The sequence below is a fragment of the Carex rostrata genome, chromosome 9, assembly GCF_964058835.1.
Source record: "Carex rostrata chromosome 9, lpCarRost1.2, whole genome shotgun sequence".
In the NCBI taxonomy this organism is placed as follows: Eukaryota; Viridiplantae; Streptophyta; class Magnoliopsida; order Poales; family Cyperaceae; genus Carex; species Carex rostrata.
The window spans coordinates 11,064,453-11,084,174 of record NC_135926.1 but is presented as its reverse complement, the minus strand read 5'-3'; the positions used below and the strand labels follow the sequence as shown (position 1 = coordinate 11,084,174).

The 19,722-nt window shown below is 33.0% G+C and overlaps 1 protein-coding gene across 1 annotated transcript; it reads right to left on the bottom strand.

Annotated features, from left to right (window-relative positions):
• Positions 1-16,138: 16,138 nt before the first annotated feature.
• On the bottom strand, positions 16,139-19,076 carry LOC144559782 (nuclear pore complex protein NUP35-like). The gene is made up of 3 exons (XM_078308903.1): positions 18,483-19,076; positions 17,888-17,999; positions 16,139-16,772 (listed from the first exon to the last, which is right to left on the bottom strand). Exons 1-3 carry the CDS (start codon positions 18,992-18,994, stop codon positions 16,449-16,451), a joined length of 948 nt encoding a protein of 315 aa, XP_078165029.1. The 5' UTR covers positions 18,995-19,076; the 3' UTR covers positions 16,139-16,448.
• Between the last annotated feature and the right edge of the window lie 646 nt (positions 19,077-19,722).

The following is a 19,722-nucleotide window of genomic DNA, read 5'->3' as shown; positions in this document are numbered from 1 at the left end:
AATAATTGGGAATAATTGATCATATTTGGAAATAATCGTCTAATTAGTTGAAAAAATTTATGATGGTTTAGTTATCGATAATGACTAATCGGCTGATTAATCGATTGATTAATTGGCATAAATGGACATTTTTTACAACACTGGTCAAAATTACGAGAAAAATTTGGATCAGACGTCCTCATGGATTTTCATTCTGTACTATTCATTTTAAGATTCGTACGTATTAAATCTGCACAAAAAAGCCGACGTGTAAAAATATTGAATCAGTGTGCACGGATCTTAAAATGGATCAGACGAATTGGGCACTCATTGGATTCAAATTTAAATTTGTGTCTATATCCAAATTGTTTCCCAAAATTACTTTCATATGCGAGAGGAATTTGGAAGTATCTTCCCTCGTGCTATTATTTGGAAATCGACAATATGGTGTCCCACTTTGAAGGCCTGTTTAGATTAATTGGCAAAATGTTCCAAAGTCCCAATCGATCCAATATTGCCCCAAACTGCCTCGATGTAACTGAGGGAGTTGTCGCATTTATGGGACAGTGGGAGGTACATCTAAATTAAGTTGCACCATCTATTTCATTAAGGAAAAGTAAACTTTCCATGTTTATATAGTCGGTGAGTTGAATTAATTATGTAGATATTGGGACGGAAAGATAGGGGTAGGGGGACAGTTTTGAAACAGAACGTTCTATATTTTAATGGAATGCAGTATATAACTTTTTTTATTTTAAAATAAAATAAATGAACTTTTAATGTTTATATAGTCAGTAAATTGAGTTATCTAGATATTGGGAGGGATAATAGGGTAGACTACTTTAAGTTTTTTTTTTTATATAAATAGAATCAATTTTATTTATTTGAATAAACAAGCTCTATTGATTTTTTATTTATTTTTTATGAAAGTCAGCTCCACTGATTTTGGTGGAGGGAGAATTTAAATTTTGTTCTACGAAATCTACATTGTTTATTTCTACCTATTCTTCCCTTGACTTTTTTTTTTATAAAACCAACTCAATGGTACTTGTTCAGTTAAAATAATTAAAATTGATTCTATTTAAAAAAAAAAAAAATCCTAGTTTAAAAGAGAACGCGTTGTATATAGGTTTTACAGATCATGCTTTACAGATCCTATAGGAGGCTGGATTAAGGTTGAAAGTGGTTGTCAGGAGTTGGGCCGCAGATATGGGCCGTGTATGAAATCAACGGTTGACGTTATTCCATTTTCAATTTCTCCTTCAAATTTCTTTTTCTTCTTTGTAGCAAGCAAATGCAATAATACGAAAATGGAATTCATATAAATTCCTATTGCCACGATGGACATGTTGCATGCTTCGGTCCATAATTAACTGCGCCTCTCGTCGTGATCTGGGACCAGCAAGGCAAACTTGATTTCTCTTCGATTGTGTATAGAAAATTAATTTAACTGTGTTCTTTTAGTTACTTTATTATTATTATTTTGAAGTTATTTTGTTTCTTCTTTTTTTATAGAAACGCAATTATGTTTATCCCGTCGTGCTATACGTGCATCTTACATTGGTGTAACCATGAAAAGCTCGCAAAACCTGATAAGATGCTACACAATTCCACATATAATATAGAGTTAGGCTACTATGACATTGGTGTTATTTGAAATTAAATAACACCAACTTTTAAACTCTTAGATCTGTCTTGAGATTCGTAATATCCGCTTTTACTGTTCAAGCACTTTATTTTGTACGAATCTCAAGGCAGATCTAAGGGTTTAAAAGTTGGTGTTATTTAATTTCAAATAACACCAATGTCATAGTAGCCTAGCCCTATAATATATAACGAAATAGAAATAGAGACAGAGAAGGAAATGAATCAATCATTGTAATCTTTGTTATCTCAGTTACATGTACACTGTACTGGTATATATATAGAGAATTATATTACAGCTTACCATCTTCTCTTCTACGCTAACTAACAGAATAACAGATTATTGTTTTGCTAACTAATCTTGTAACCAATTGTACAATTCTTATCAATCTTGGCTTGTGTTTTGCTGTCCAGTAGAGTTTAGACAGGACATCTCCAGTGTAGTTCTATTACATTAGCATGAAGTTTGCCAATTTGATTTTCAAGAGAGAACCGAATTTCATGAAATAATTCTTCCGTTTCTTTGACATGCATTTCTGTAAAAATTATTCTTTTCAATTAGCCAAAGATTTTGTGCAACCAAGTATATGACAGAGTCAAGAATGGCAACCAATTAAGTCCACATAAATATGTAGAAACTTTTACTAATAACGTGGAATTTATCATTGACATGCAAAAAACATTTGCAAATATTGATGAACAAAAGGATAATGTGTGTTCCAATGTATGTAGTTACAAATTCTTGATTAAGATGTTATCAGAAATGTTGCATATGTTATCAGCCTTATATTGTAACAAATAATGTCAATATAGTAATAAAAACCAATGCTAGTTTATAATATATGTTTTTATCTCAAAAACATTAAAGAAGTTCACAATAGATGTCATTAATAATCAACACTAAACAGGAACACAATTGGGGGTTTACAAACTATCATTGTTATTTTAGAATGAAAAATCCTCTCTCGCCAGCGCGCCTTGCTACTTCCCAAACTCGCCGCTCTGTGCATCACGTAGCACTTCTAAAGCCAACTTCTGTCCATCAAATATAAATTATCAGTGTGCTAATGTGTGTTCGAAAAATTCAAAGGAATATCTGTTGGGAAAGAGGAAGAAAGGTCCATCTTATTTTTAATACAAGTAAAACCTTCAGTATTTCAAAGCAAGAATGTACAGTTTGCAAGTACAAATTTGTTTTTTTACCGCAGAAGGGAGTGTTTTTACCAACTTAAACTAAAAGTAATCCTGAGTTATATCATATATGTTTAATTAAATAATTTGTGAACTGAAATATATAAACCAACTAGGACTCTATCCCTATTTCAATGCATGCATGCCCTCTTTTCTCTTTCGCTCTTTCTATATATTAATTTGTCATCGTATGTTCGAGATTCAAATATTACATGCATGGGTTTTTTCGAGTGAAAACTCTGAAAGCATACTTGTGTCGGTATTTATCACCATTGAATGATTCATAGAAGTAATTACCTTCATTACGTACCTTGGTGCGGCTTGCATTGTTGGACTTGAAGACCTCTTTAGAAATTGAATGCCGCAGCTTCTCTGTCACTTGAACGGGTGGGCTGCGCTCAATAGCTTTCAACACTGCATTCCTTATCGGGCCCCCTGAATTTGTTTTCATCTTGTAGATGTTCTCAAGAGGCTTAGCCCATTCCGGCAATCCGTTTGCAGTACCTGAGTTGGAGGAAGTTGATGCCTCTCTGTGGGGCTTCACTTGATGCTGATTAATTTCATAACATATTTATGTAGAAAACAAAGTGAGAATATATTGAAAGGTAGGTACATTGGGAGGTGATACATTTTAGGGACAACATTTTTAACAATATACTTTCAAAATACTTCAGAAAAGGACTTTTGCGATTTATAATAGCCGATCGATACTTATATTCAACTTTATCAAATTGTTTTGTTAATTTGTATTTCTTTCTTTCTTTTGAAGACAGCACTGATTTCATTAATGATTTCTTATATACTAATTAGACACTTTTGAAAGGAATAAAGACACCCTAAACCCTAAACCCTAAACAATTCATATGTGATGAAGATAAGTGGTTGTCCATACCAATGCCTTAGATGAGATACGAGACACGGATGCTTGTACTGTTCCAGCGTCTTGAGTAGCGGTGCTATCGTCTACGTTGTTTTCTTGTTTACCAGAGACAGATGCTTGTACTGTAACACCATCTAGATGCAGATGTAGACTAGTATTGACAATTGCAGAAGGCTCCTTTCTATCTGGAAGAGAAGGTGATGAATGTATATTATTATGGACAACTACTTAATTTATTTTTGTTCATATCGAAACCAAACTTTTAATCTTTTATGAGTTCTAAATTCTCATTTAGTTTTCATTGGATCATCAGTCCAAAAGCAGAAGGAATTGATCCTTTTTTTAAACTGGGACACAATTTCCTTCACAAAAGAGGGACCAATTTCCATTTCAATCAAAACAAGCACAAATTTAACTAGTGTTCATACAATTTAGTACTAAATTGTAGAGGAGCAGCAATCTGACAACCCTTCTTGCATATATAGTTATAGGCTTAACCGTTTAATTAAGACCAAGAGTTTGCTCTCTGTAATGTGGTATATTTGCAAATGTACAGTTGATTATTAAGGAAGACTATCTATAAATAAATTAGTCTGACAAGTGAAAATTAAGGATGTTAATCAGTCAATGATGATGCAAATTTAGTTGTTATAATCATGCATTTTTACACCAACATTATTTTCAAACAATTGATACCTATGGAAACAATCAAAATTTTCTTTTTTTCCCATAAAATATCCAAAATGCATATAGCAGATGCTTCATAAAACTTATTATGTATCTAGTAAATGTGTCTTATAAAATAAAAACCCAGAATCATTATAGCAAAATATCATCTCAAACAAACTTGACATTAATTACAATGCCTATATCAGAACATTTAATATTAATAAAAAGTTATTATTTAACCTGTTGAACATGAAGCCTCATTTGTTCTTTTCTTAGGCAAGGAATGCTTGAGATGGGGAGCTGGTGCTGATAATAACACACCAGATTGAATTCTTAGAATTTCATACTCAAGCCTGCAAAAGATGTGGATTGTTTAGTTAGAATTATATTCTAGTGTCTTTACAAAAACTATTTTTAAAAAAAGTCAATTAGTACTTAAATAGAAATAAATTAAAAACTTTGTCATTAGCTAAATCTGTGGACTACAAAATTTTGCATCGCTTGAATTAATAATATTCTTTTGAATCTCACATATAAAAAAATTGCTACACAAAACAAGACTTCTGAATAATCAAAACAAGTATGTATGTATGGAACTATGGATGCTAGAACCATTGATTATATATACTGGAAGATAATTAGGAGTAATCACTTGACAATTCTATATTTTGACATTAATCTTAACAATATTTGAAAACAAAGTTTAAATTAATAATCCAATATTATAGACATGATACATATTAGTCACATATCATGTTGGTAAAATATAATAAGATTTAATGTATATTTTACCGTACATCAAAGGATTATCTCCATGTTGCATCATCAAACAATACTTAAATTATGTGAAATTTTATTGTTAGACTATCTCCATGTATGATTAATGTATATACAGTATTACTTTAATTGTACAAGCTCGCTTTCATTGTTTGTGACATAACATTAATACCATAACCATTGCGGTTGTGATCCCTTCCTCATATAATGTATATACAATATTACTTTAATTGTACAAGCTCGCTTTCATTGTTTGCGACATAACATTAATACCATAACCATTGCGGTTGTGATCCCTTCCTCATATAATGTATATACAATATAACTTTAATTGTGCAAGCTCGCTTTCATTGTTTGCGACATAACATTAACATCTTATTGGTTATATAATAAGATGTTAATATTATGTCGCAAACAATGAAAGCGAGTTTGTACAATTAAAGTTATATTGTGTATACACTATATGAGCAGAGATCACAACCGCAATGGTTATTTTTTTCTACAACCGCAATTGTTGAAAAAACAATTAAGTTATTTTTTCATGTCTTTTCCTCCCTTAGAGAAAGGGAGGAAAAGATATGAAAAACTAACTTCAATTTTTTTGTTCTTTTTAATTTGAAGTTATTTTTTGTTCGATAACATAATTATAAATTTACTTTTTAATTTTTAATTTTAATTATTTTTTAAATCTATTATTAAGATTGTCAAAATAACTATTGTGGTTGTGACCCCACCTCAAATGTATACAAAATATTATAATTTCCATTATACAAGCTAATGAAATTTCATTGTTTGTGACATAACATTAGTATCTTATTGGACAGAGAGTAGAGAAAGGGAGAAAATATAGGGAAAGGTAACCATAAAAAATATTCTTATTTTGTTGGATTTAATAAGAGGGTGTGTGTTTTATTAAAGGACTCCAATACATTCTAATATATTCCGGTATCTTCTAGATGTCATTCTCGGGAATCAAACACGTATCTCTTCGTAGAGAGACAGGACTAGCACCATTATGCTAAGCTCATAGTATATAGAAAGATGTATTAATGAAGAATTTTTTTTTCTTCTTAGCTTTGTGTAACCTCCTGAAGTCATATTCAGTTACTCCATTTTATTGGAATAATGTAACATGAGGAAAATAAGACCAACTAAGAGAATAAAAAAAAAATGATAATCTTCCTTCTATTCCATTCAATCTCATCTTATGCTTCGCCTCTATGACTCAAATAGAATGTAAATGTGTTCTACAATTAATAGAGCTATTAATTACATTTTAATTGATTAAGATATACTTATATAATATGTAGCACTTTGGAACTTTAATTAATTATGTTAAATATTAATCATTTTTTAATTTTTTTTTTATAAAAGTGGTATATACCACCGATTTTATTAAGAAACAAAACCTACAAAGTTTAATCAGATGTGGTACTAAACCTCTAGTACTTGGCTGTCAGATCTCAAAACATAACAACCAATACATCAAATGCAATCACATATCCTACTACAATATAAAACTAAAAAAGGTAAACAATTTGCAACATAAAACACTTTTTAAATGATTAAGATATACTTTTTAATTTTCAAAATTGTTTATCATTACATAACAAATAATCGTTCAAGATATGACATTGCATGCATGCGAATTTGAAAGCAAAGGATTTGAATTTATAGCATTTTGAAATATAGCTAGACTTGTTAGTGATCAAATCACCATTTCTGTTAGTAATCTCTACAAGGTTATATTCATTAAAAATTAAAGTTCTCAAATAGATAATAGACCAAAATTTCAAATTGCTAAATAAATATTGAGAAATACCAATTGAATCTTGAGGGGGTCATCTTCTCCTTGGTTTTCCTGATCCCTAGGCTCCACCCTCCAACTCTATGATTATCTCTCTTCTATCTCTGGTTTCTTTTTTTCTTTTTCTTTTTGTGAAATATGTCTCTTCTCTCTCTCTCTCTCCACTTTCTCACTGTAACCTTTTCTTTTTTTTCTCTCTATGAATCTCCGTCTTACTCTACAAATAAGAATTTATCGACAACAAAGGGTACTATAATATATGAAAAGAGCAATTTCATATTTACCATTCAAAAACTATAAAATTACGTATTATGTCTCTCAAAATAAAAAATTACATATTTATCCTCCTAAATTATAATAACTCGCATATTTATCTAATTATCATCTTCTATATTTATTTTCAGTCCATCACATTTATAACTTCATAATTCCCATTTTATCCTTATAAGAAAAAAAAAACAATAATGCACTTGTCCATTACATATCATAATACTGAGACTGGAAAAAAGGGGAAAGAACAAATTTCGTATATATATTATGTATTTAATTATAGCTTTTAGCATATTGAAAATGATTAATCTGAGTTTTTATATATTTGATATATATTAAAATTATATGGGTAAATATGTCAGTTATTGCAATTTAGAAGGATAAAGATGTTATTGTAAATTTTAGAAAGAATAACATATAATTTTGTTGTTTATAAAGGATATATCCAAAATCCTGCTTTGTAGATCGAAACGGTAATTAATTTTGAAACGCATGCACAACGATCGATTAGTTGTTGTCCTATATATTATCTCAAATCGGAATGAGATAAACTCTATCTTTTTAGCAAGTTTATCAACAAAGATTTTTGAATTCATTTTAATGTTTTATAGGGGATGTTTGAATACCAAGTTCATGCACCATTTGGTCTCCATTAATTAGTATAGAATGGTAAATTTGGAATTTCGCTTCTCTTGGTCCATAAGTTGTAATTTTGCACCTGGTGTATCTAACTTTTTTTACTAGGAAAAAGGGTTTTTTTTTTTTTTTTATCCAACGAACCCTCACATGAAGGGATTTTTTTTTAAATAGAATTAAATTTAAATATTTCAACGAAACAAGCATGATAAATTTGTTTTTCATGAAAAATAGCTTCACCGATCCACAGGAATACATTTTTACTTTATAATGCTTACTACTTGTATAGAAAACTGCCTCCACTAATTCACATGAACAGTGGAGCTGTTTTTTATGAATTTTAATTCAGTATACTCATTTCATTGAAATATTTAAATTTAGTGCTATTTATCATTTCATTGAAATATTTAAATTTAGTGCTATTTAAAAAAAAAAATCCACGTGAAGTAGAATATTTAGTCTTCTCCATTTTATTTTAAAGGACACGTCCATTTGGTTCTTACAGTAATCCTAATAAGTGCGGTACGTTGATTTAGTGCCTTCTAATCCCTTCCAATTGAGATGACGAGATGAGATTTCAGTTGCTTTCCTAAAAAGAAAATGATTTAATTAAAGAGCATATCTTTTTTCTAATCTACTTTTATATATATATAATTCTTTTTCATTTATTGTAAATCTGAAATCGATATGCTCTAAGAGTGAATTTTTTATTTATTTGCTTTGGATTTTGTGGCAATTTTGATTCAACTATATACCACGACAAACAAATTTCAGACTCAAAAGGTCAAATTTTCAAATTATGTAGTTAATTTGGAAATTTAGAACTGAATATCAAAACAAACAGACATAAACACTTAATGTATAGGATTAGAGATTGATATCAGTGAAGGAAACCGCTGTAGAGAGGATACGGGAGCCTTCTGAGAGAACCAAGGCAGAGGGGAGTCGCCACCAGTCGGACCGCCAGATCTGAGCGCCGTTGGAGCTCCCACTACCCCAGTAGGGTTGCCTGACCTCGCTGGGCACAACCCCGAGCTCCGATCAGTCATCGGACCTCCGCACCGCCATCTCTGAGCTCCGCCCCTCCTCAGATCTGAGATGGTCTAGGCCGAGCTCCGCCCAGATCTGAGCTCCGTCTCCGCCCAGGTTGCTCCGCCCCTCCTTCTCCTCACTGCTGAGCCGATCAGCACCACTAGCCGCCGCTTAGCTCCGTCCACCGCCGGCTCAGCCTAGCAATAGTCACCTCTTTTGGCCGAGACAAAAGAAGAGAAAGGAGACCCAGTCCGCCAGTGCCGTCACCTGAGCTCTGCCCCCCTCTAGCCAGGTTTCCCTACCTCTAAACCAGTTACTTCAAAACCCTAAGCCAGGTTGGGGGAGGCATGCGACTGCGGCCTCCCCCACTCACCACTCTCAAAAAAATAATAATAAGAAAAAAAAAAATTGTCATAGATGCCCCATCTTTTATGTTATTGGCCAATTGGTGCAACGGAGAGCAAAAATGTGAGAGAAGAGATTGGCGATCACTTGAAGTCGGTTTGCTAAAAGTTGTGATGTTAGATGTCGTATTGTGTTGTTAGATGTTTTAGATGATGTGTTGTTAGATGTTGATGTGGTGTGGTGTTGATGTATTGTTTAGACTTCAATGGGACGATGTTGTGGTAGAGAATTGATGTTCGGGTTTGATCAAGAATCTGGGATGATCAATGAGGAGAGCAGCAGGGTTTTATTTTCGGTTATTTTAGGTTTTTAATGTTTTTACAGCTTACTGTGTTGTGTTGTAAACCTGCTTTTATTTTATAATACAATCATCTGGCAGCCACTGCCCGAATATTTTCAAAAAAGGAAAAATATTATGTTATGTTAGATGATCAACAAAAAAAAATTATAAGGTGTGAATATAATGGTATAGGACAATCACGTTATTTGAATCATGTCATGAATGGTCTCATTAATTACGTGACTAGTGAATTATAAACATGTTGTGTCGTTCTCCATTGTGTTCGGAGGTAGTGTCGTGTTGTGTTGTGTTTGTTAGTTTGTAATAATCTAGAAGTCAATAATACGATAATTTATCATAAAGCTTTGTTCATGAATTGGATGATTAATATCATTTTGTTGCCTTGAGTATTATTGAATTTATGGATCATTTCGAGTTCATGACTGAAATTGTGAAACTCCATAATATAGATGATATATACTCTTAATCTTAAAAGGTCACTAACCAAGGTAATTAGCAGGAACACTAATTACCGCTATAAGGTTAGTATGTGGATTAAAAGATGGTTAAGTTTTACAAACCACCTGACACGAGATGTCATTTTAATCACATAGATACATGTTCTAGAAACATGGTATTTGACAGACCCCGAATGAAACATTAAATAGAATTGTGTTCGTGTCATTTATGTTTTCATTCAGTGTCACGTTCTAAAGTATGAGGTATTCATCTTTCCCACTAAGAAATGTATATGTGTGATTGTTATCAAACGCTGTCGGTAAAATGCAGTTATAACGGTAGCTCTTCGGTATACATAGCTTAGCTGAGGTAGTGATGGTTTACCAAGAATACTATTTGTCCCTCGTATCTCTATACGAGCTATAGCATCACTGGGCCCCTTGATAGAGTAAGATTATCAGCGCGCGGTATGATTACAAGAGTAATCATATTTGATAATCTGCTCAAGATCAAGAAAAGATTCAATTAGCAAGGATGACACACATCTACCTTGAAACTGATCTGATAGCTATGAGACAGAAGAACAGACACAAGTAAATTGTTTACTGGATCGTGATATTGTACAGTACAGCATCATCTGTGTAATTGGATGGTCATGATGTGTTGCCAGATGCCGCTCATGATTATAGAAGTTAAAATAGTTTTAACTCTATTTACCAACATAACACAGATCCTATTGGGTCACACCATATAGGAGTTAATCGGAGAATCTTATTTTGATTGATTATAAATTGGTTATGATCAATGATAAGATGGTTATAATTAATTATACGTGTTATAATTAAATTATAAATGTTATGTAAAAATAACAAGCAAAAACATTGGTTAATTTATAAACGTGTTAGACACGTTGTATAAAAGTTAACCGGTTAATTTATAAATGTGCAGGACACATTGTATAAATTGCCGAAACAACAACCGCAAGAAAAATATATATAATTATTCAGAATAATTATACGAATATTATTTGTATTCGGGCCGAGGGCATTCGAGTCTTTTCAGATTCATCCTTATCCGCATGACATGTCATCGATCCTATCCAGATGACACGTCATCGATACCGAAACAAATAACCGAAAGAAAAATATATATATAATTGTTCAGAATAATTATACGAATATTATTTGTGTTCGGGCCGAGGGCATTCGGGTCTTTTCAGATTCGTGCTTATCCGCATGACACGTCATTGATCCTATCCAGATGACATGTCATCAATCCTATCCACAAGGGCAAAATGGTCATTTCACACCTATGTCACCTTGCATGTGTAGAAGCATGGAGAAGAATGTGGAAGGGTGTGGAAGGGGTATTTTGGTCATTTCACATATAAAAAGGATGAGGTGTCAATGGCATATCTTGTAAATAGGCCGAACTTGGAGGGCATTTTGGTCTTTTGCAACCGAATCTAAACACTATAAATAAGGGTGGAGGGGTAGAGAGAGAAATATATATTCACGTATATATATATGCACATTCACATGTATCTTTTCGTGCAGAAACGAATCGGTATTTTCTCTCTTTCTCGGTTTCTCTCCCAAATAGTGTTTCGGTTGAGAAAAGAAAGTTATACGTAGTTGACGTATAATCTTGCGGGTTGTTGTGGAGAATATTTACGGGATTGATGAATAGTGCTTTACCGAATTTCGCGGTATGTCAGTTTTGCATATTGATGAAACTGAGCAACCGAAAATTCGTGTTTACGGGTTTTCGTCTTATTCCTGTGAATAGTGTTTTTGCAGAATTCCGCAGTTTACGGTATTTCTGGCAGAAGAAATAAACCGCTCTCCGGTTAGTCCTGGTGGATAACCGATAGAGGTATCACACGTGTGATACTCCGAGTCGATTCCTTCCCTGGTGAGGCTCTACTCGCTCGGTCTGCATTCCAACTGTGATTTGGAAACAAGGTATAAACATGTTATATTAATCTATTTAATTTGTAAGTAGATTAAAGTTTTAGAAATCAATCATGGAGTAAATCTGTAAAAATGATTAAAATGGTCCTTGCAATGAAAGACTTCAGAAGGAACTCTGCTTTGGTCTTTCCGGCATATCCCTTTTAATTCACGGCTTGAGTTAGAAGTAAAAATTTTTGTTTTACGTTCTTTCCGCAGCTTAAGCCTAAACGGATTTTGGTTACCGCGAAACCCCAAAAGTGGTATCCGAAAACCCTACAGTGTTCACTAGACAGGTAGTTGTGCCTTGCTAGAAAAACACAATAACTGCGCACAACATGCCAATAGACACGTCAAGTCTAAGTATGTTGTGCCGGAACTATTACACTAACGTAACTAATCATGATTATAATAAAGAAACAATGTTGAAAAAATTGGTCACATAACATGTCACGTGACCGAGTTAGTTTGCATAATGTATTGTCACATGTCATTTTTTTTAATCAAAGAGAGACATGTCATGCAGCACGCAAGTCATGTAATGTGATCATCATACGTGACATAACTTCCCAGGATTAAACCGATAACAGAGTGACTAGTTTTCTTCATTGATTGATATCATGCAGTATAAACTCATCTATAATTTATTAGTTTGTGAGAAATTAGATCTCAAATCTTTAATTTTAACGCTTACCCCTAAATTATATAATCAATTAGTATCCACATGGTTGACACAATATTCAAAAGATGTGCGAATATTAAGTTAGTGCATTAAAAGTTTCTGGTAGGTAAAAGCCGAAAGGAGGCACCATATATAGTACGTGGGAGCAATAACTTTGTTCATTAAAATTTGGAGTCCGTAAAAGCCAACAAAAGACTCGATTTAATGCGCTTATTTTCTCTTTCCCTCTCCCTCTCATTTTGTTATAAAACGAAAATTCAAAATTTGACGATAAACTCTACGTAATTCATGAAATGTTCATTAAGCCTAATCACTTGCATAATCATGTACCTACAAATTATAAATTTTGAGTTATGTTTTTTTTGCCATCTTTTATAAATCATAAAAAATAGTATTTTTTTTTTTTTTGAAATCAGTACAAATTAGTATTCTACAAGTATATTATATAACAAATTTACTGAACTACTTAAATCGAAGTTTGGACTTTATATGATAGACTTTTGAGACTGTAGCACGGAAGACCTTATGCTATTCATAACGCCTAAGACTAGCTTACTCATGTTTTTTTGTCCCTCCCATTCAGCCCTGATTAGATATGTAAATAATGGATATGTCACTTAATTAAATAATTAGGTTATATTATTAACATTCAACTAGCAACAACTATTGAAATCAAAATAAATGTTTATTTGGTTTGTATAAACATGATATTTTAGTCATCATTATTAAGTCACTGGTCAGGTCAGGTCAGGTCAAATTAGATTAGTTTGATTTGGAAGAATTGTCAGGTCATGAGTCCAATAGAGAATCTAAATGGTGAATGGAATTAATTTACCTCCATTTAGTTTGTAAAATTTATATGTTTATACATATTTTTTTATATAGGAGTAAAATGTTATGGGTTTCGTAAAATTGACTTTTGTATCTAACATGAAAATTTCATATCATTGACTTTCAATGTGTATTTGACCCCATAGATTAAAACCATGGTTCTGCCCCTACATAATTCAGATCAGGTCATGATGGGATATTAGAGTGTAATCGGATATTATCCGTATCCAGATCCGTATTTGAATTTTTACAAATTCGGATATTCAGATAAGGATACAGTGTCAATTTAAGCAGATGCAGGTACAAATATGAAGAATTATTTGTATTTTTATTTTTTTTTCGAATATACTTTAGTGATGGATATGAATACAAATACGAATAATTATCCATATCCAATTATAAGCATCCATAATTTTTAAAATTTTCAAATATCCGTTTATGGATTCAGATATGGATAATTCTCCATATTGTATTTCTTAATTCATTTTTCTAATTATATATGTTTAGAGAGGATTTTTTTTTTGGTATTTTTTTTATTATAAATACATTTATATTGGTAATTAATTTTTGCTAACGGTATATATATTTTGCAATAAAATAACATGTTTAACATGAAAAAAAATATTTGTTGACCAGAATTATTAAATATCCAAATTATATCTGTATATTATGTTATTTTTATTTTTTTAATAAAAAAAATTATTGAATAATATTTTTATTTTGTTACAATATTTAATTTAGGTATTTGAATTATATATGCATATGTATTTGTATTTGTTTAATATCTATTCCGTATTTGTATCTGAAAAATAAAAACAAATACAAATATGATTATACCCACAATCCAATCCGTTTTCACCCCTACTTTAAATTTTGACCCAAATTTTTTTGAAAAGGTTGATAACTTTATCATTGATCCTACAAACTTTCGTATTTAATGTTATTCGTCATAATTACTCCTTAACCACGTAGAAGAATTTATAAAATTTTGAATAAATATATTAAAATAGGAGACGAAGTATTTGAAGGATAGATGATGGTAAGTTCGCTGCACATTGTTGTCCGAACTCAAAAAAGGAAAGAAAAGGGATTGTTGATTTGTTGGTTTCTCTTTTAGATGAAGGGTAAATAGGCCATTTTTCTTTCTAATGTAAGCTAGTATATCAAATACTAAAATGGTATAAAAAAATGATGCTTAGTTAAATGGGAAATAGGATGTTTTTTATTTCTTTTTTTTTAAATGGGAGAGGATCGAAAATTTTTATATCTTATATAATGGATAAATATGATACTTTGATGTTTTGATGAAAATTTTGGAAGTTTTGATAGGTATTGAAACTTGAGGATGGTTCAAATGCACTCAAATTTTTGTGCACCCAAATGCACCCTATTTTTCAAATTCTTTTTCTCCGTTTTCAAAGTCCGAATAGTCAATCCGAACCGTTAGATGCGATCTATATATTAAGATGTGCTTGGAGACCAAATTTTACATTTTTTGGAATTTTTTTACTATTTATTAAGCCACTTTGAAAATCACTGATTTTACATTTTCTGGACCATTGGATCAGCGATTTTCAAAGTGGTTTAATAAATAGTAAAAAAATTCCAAAAAATGTAAAATTTGATCTCCAAGCACATCTTAATATATAGATCGCATCTAACGGTTCGGATTGACTATTTGGACTTTGAAAACGGAGAAAAATGATTTGAAAGATAGGGTACATTTGGGTACACAAAAATTTGGGTGCATTTGAACCCTCCTCTTGAAACTTTTAGTCCTTAGTTTTTATTGGGTTGAAACTTGAAAGGAATGGAGAGGAAAGGGAGGAAAGGAAATTATTAAATTATTGGTTTATTATATATGTATTTGTATTTGCCTGAGCTATTCTTATGCTATGACCACTATCCCTGAAATTGAAACCGAGGAATTTCATATTCAAGGCGAACTAAACCTAAAATTGATATACCATTGACAAGAAATTTCATAATTTCCTTTGGAGTCATCAGTCAGAACTCAGGAAGTAATGCTCATGTCTTACTTTTCCTTTTATGTAACTCAATTATGACCAAGTTGCAAACAATCTTAAATAAACTTTAACAAGCATTACTTTGGATTCAAATGCCTCATGTCCTTCATGGTTCTCATCTTTATCTCTGTTTTCAAAGTTCAAACAGTTGATATAGGCATAAAATATGCTTGGAGATCAAATTTTATATTTATGCTTGGAGATCAAATTTTAGATAGGTATAAAACAGTTGATCTGAATCTCTCAACATGATCTCCATATTAAAATATACTTGGAGATCAAATTTTATATTTATTAGACATTTTTACTATTTTTTATATAGGTATAAAATCATTGTTTTTGGATGGTCCACAAACACTGATGTTGTACCTATCTAAAAATTTCCAAAAAATATATAATTTGGTCTAAAAAAACATTTTAATATGAAGATCATATTGAGCGGTTCCGATCAACTGTTTGAACTTTGAAAACAGAGATAAAAGATGTGAAAGGATGTGAGGCACAATGAGGCATTTTAACCCTCATCTCGTATACATTCTAAAATGAGATAGTTGGATGACCTTTTGAAAAGTCCAAAAATTGTATTTTACTGCACCAAATACTGAGAAACTCGGATTCCAGAAGGAAAAATGAGAGATCACTAAAATTTTATAAATTCAATTAAGAACCAAGCCAATTAAATGGAGCATGATTAATAAAACCAGATACAAGTTGACTGGACTAGAAAGACAACATTCCAATCAAAAAAGAAAAAAAATTAACAAGAAATATATTGGGCCTGTTACCTTTTAACTGATCTCACAGTGATGAACTTCACCTCGAAACCCTACGGCAAAAACACCATCTCGAAGACCTATTCCTTAAAAATACTAAAAGCTGGAGTGCTTTGGCACAATTCATATACCAAACATAAGGTCAAAGCACAATTCATATACCAAACATAAGGTCAAGTACCCTCGAGACAACTGATTTTGTGGGAGAAGCAATGGTTCCAGAAGCATTTCTTGTTGTATCAGTAGCAACATTGTTTTGCAAACTGAAAGAAATTTGGGGCAACGGAGAGACACTCTGCATACTTTTAGCAGATACAGGGCTGACAGTAGTAAGAGGTAACGGTGATGGTGCGCTCTCAGAAAAATTGTCATTCAGGCAACGACACTGAAATGGATCAACCTGCTTGACACCTAATATGAGAAGGTTGTTCAGTTGCTGACCATGCTTTGCCAGTGCTTTCTGTGCATCATATCGACTCTGCAATGGAGAGAGAGAAAGCAAGAGAACAAAAAAATTAGCAATAAAAATATTTACATTTGAAGTCAGCTAACCAAATTAAATATATAAACTCTAATTCGGCTCAGTTAAGCCCATGCTTGACCATTTAATTGGAATCAAGTACATATTAACGCTGCCATTAAGCACCCAGTAGTTGTTAACTGAATCCTTAATCTGTTAACATCAAAATTGTGTTGATAAATGTAATCTATAACAAAAAACAAAGAAAAAAGAAACTTGTTGTCAGGCATCAATTCTATATAAAAACATTGTGGATATAACAGTTAGTATTAATATCTGGGACTGTGATCCTTCCTAACAAGCTGTAATAACACAGTTTAAAAAGAGCAAAATGATCAGATAATATATTTTGGGGGAATTACATGTATCCCCCTCAAAAATCTTGAAATTACATATTTCCCCCTCTAAAATTCATAATATCATATTTACCCTTCCAAAGTTCAAGAACTCACAAATTTACCCAACTTATTGATTTTTCTAATAAAACTCATTTTAAATTTATAAATTACCCATTTTGCCCTTTCTCCATCATTTCTTCTTCTCCTTTCTCTGTCCCAGAGATCCTCTCAAAATAATTTTGATGAATTGTCAACATATATAAACAAAAGTATACTTGATATATATACAACCTGTACGTGGCTTTTCAGAAGAAGAGGAAATAAAGGAAGATAAGAAGAGCATATGGCCACCTCGCAAGGTTGTATACATTGTCCTTTGCTTGTTTCTTGTACTTTTTGGTGCTGCCATGGATGCATTCCTTGTGCCATCCCCAAGAGTTACCACGGATTCATTCCTTCTTCTCATTTTTTTTTTAAAATTAAGGGCTTTTGGAATATACAACATGTGTTTAGTTCCAATCATCCTAGATTGTTTAAATTTTCTTGGTTACTTCTGGTTAGTGCACATAACATGTTTGATGAAAAGCCTGAGTGAAACTTTTGTTGGGCTTATCAACTCAAACAGCATCGAGTTAGCCAGGAGCAGAAAAGGAGTTAAATAAATAATCGTTATCCCGCACCATGATTGCTATACTAGAAAAGGCAATAATAAAAAAAACAATAAAGGAAGATCACCTGATACAATATATGCATCCAGTTTGCCTCTTTGGGACCCGGAACCCACTTCAAAATTCCACCGCATTTCTCAAACTCTCTTAACACCAGGTTTGTATCACTAGGAGTAAATCTGACATAAAATAAGAAATCTTGAAAACAAATGATAGACACTTGAATAACCCATATATCATTGTTAATAACATATGCTTATATGGTACCATATTGTGAAACATATGTACCAATCACTTAAGGGGCAGCACAAAGCCCATACAAATCCTGATGTTTGATTTACATAGGGTCTTCTGCCAATCAATGCCAAATTGGTTGGTTTTGTTCTTATTTCTGCTGCATATTTCAGATTTAGGTGTAACCAATAACCAAAAATACCAGTACTGGTACAATTCTAAGAGTAGAGATTCAAGAGATTCACTGTTGGCGTAAACTGGCAAACAAGTGACACAACTGCAAAACATAGCAGTCATGATATAAAAGTAAGCCCCTAAATACTTATCCATTAATTTTTTTCCTTTCACAATCAGTAATAATGCTATCTTCCTATATAAAAATACAGGAAAACAAACAAAAGAAAATCAAAATGACTGAGAATGCATACCCATAAACAGTAACCCAGACCTCTTCATCAAGCTCCCAGACAGGGGAAGAAGAATTCTTTGGTATCTCTGGCCGCACCACTTCTCTCGGTGGAGGCAACGTGATCAACGCCCTGTGACTCGCACTAGGATGCACTACCCCCTCCACAGGAGATCCAGATCCCAATCCCGTCCCCCTGTCAACCCCATTTGCCTCCGGAGAAAACCTCGAGAGGATCTCCGGCTGGGACTTGGCGGGAGGTGGGGTGGCGGAGAGGAAAGGGAGAGGTGAATCAGGGGAGGGAGAAGGGAGATCATCAAGGGAGAGGAGGGGAGGAGGGGGAGGGGAGGGAGTGTGGCGGTGGAGAGCGGAGATGGGGTGAGGAGAGGGGGAGGGAGTGGAGAAGAAGCGGTGAGGTGTGGCGCCGGAGGAAGGGAAGGGAGAGGAGAGATCCCGGTATAAGAGGGGTTGGCGGTGGTGGTGGTCGGAAGATTTGTTGGGAGTTCTGTACGGCGTCGAGGTGGAGGCGGCCATGTAGGCGGTTCTCTGTTCTTGCGACAAAACCCTAACTTGCGAGGGCCGAGAGAGGTGAACACTGGGTAAGATTTTGGGAAATAAATCTTCTGTTATTCGTTGGAATAACAGGACTCTGTTATTTTCCATCCAGCCGTTTAAATTCGTTGAGAGTCGTGTATGATGAGTTATATTTGTTGAATTGGTGCATGAAAAAGGTTGATGGCTTGATGAGGAATAACAGGGTCCTGTTATTTTAAGGTAATAACAGCATATTTGATTTGACCAGTCAACAGATTGAATTTGAGCGGGACGCCGGGACCTGTCATTATTCCCGACGAATTCACATTCTCTGCGATACCTCAAAATTTGAGTGTATTTACGGAAACTTTCAACCGTTTAAATAAGATCTGCACGACTCTTAAAGCACAAATAATACTGGACCCCCGGCTTTACCCGAATAGGATTCTTACACGTCGGTCCCGCAGAAGTTGAGATGTCTCAGAGGATTTCGCACTCATTCCCAACGGCCATATGATTTTATTTTTCCGCTTCGACTCGATCTAAAGATGTATAAAGATACATTTTTAATGTAGTTATAAGGAAAGATCATCAAATAGCACGATTCGAATCGATAAAATACGATCCTACAATCCGAACTAGAAATAACAAAGAAAAAGAAGAGAGCTCTTCTAGTTACCTCGCCACATAAAACCTGAGTTTCGATACCACCAATCGAATTTTTTTAG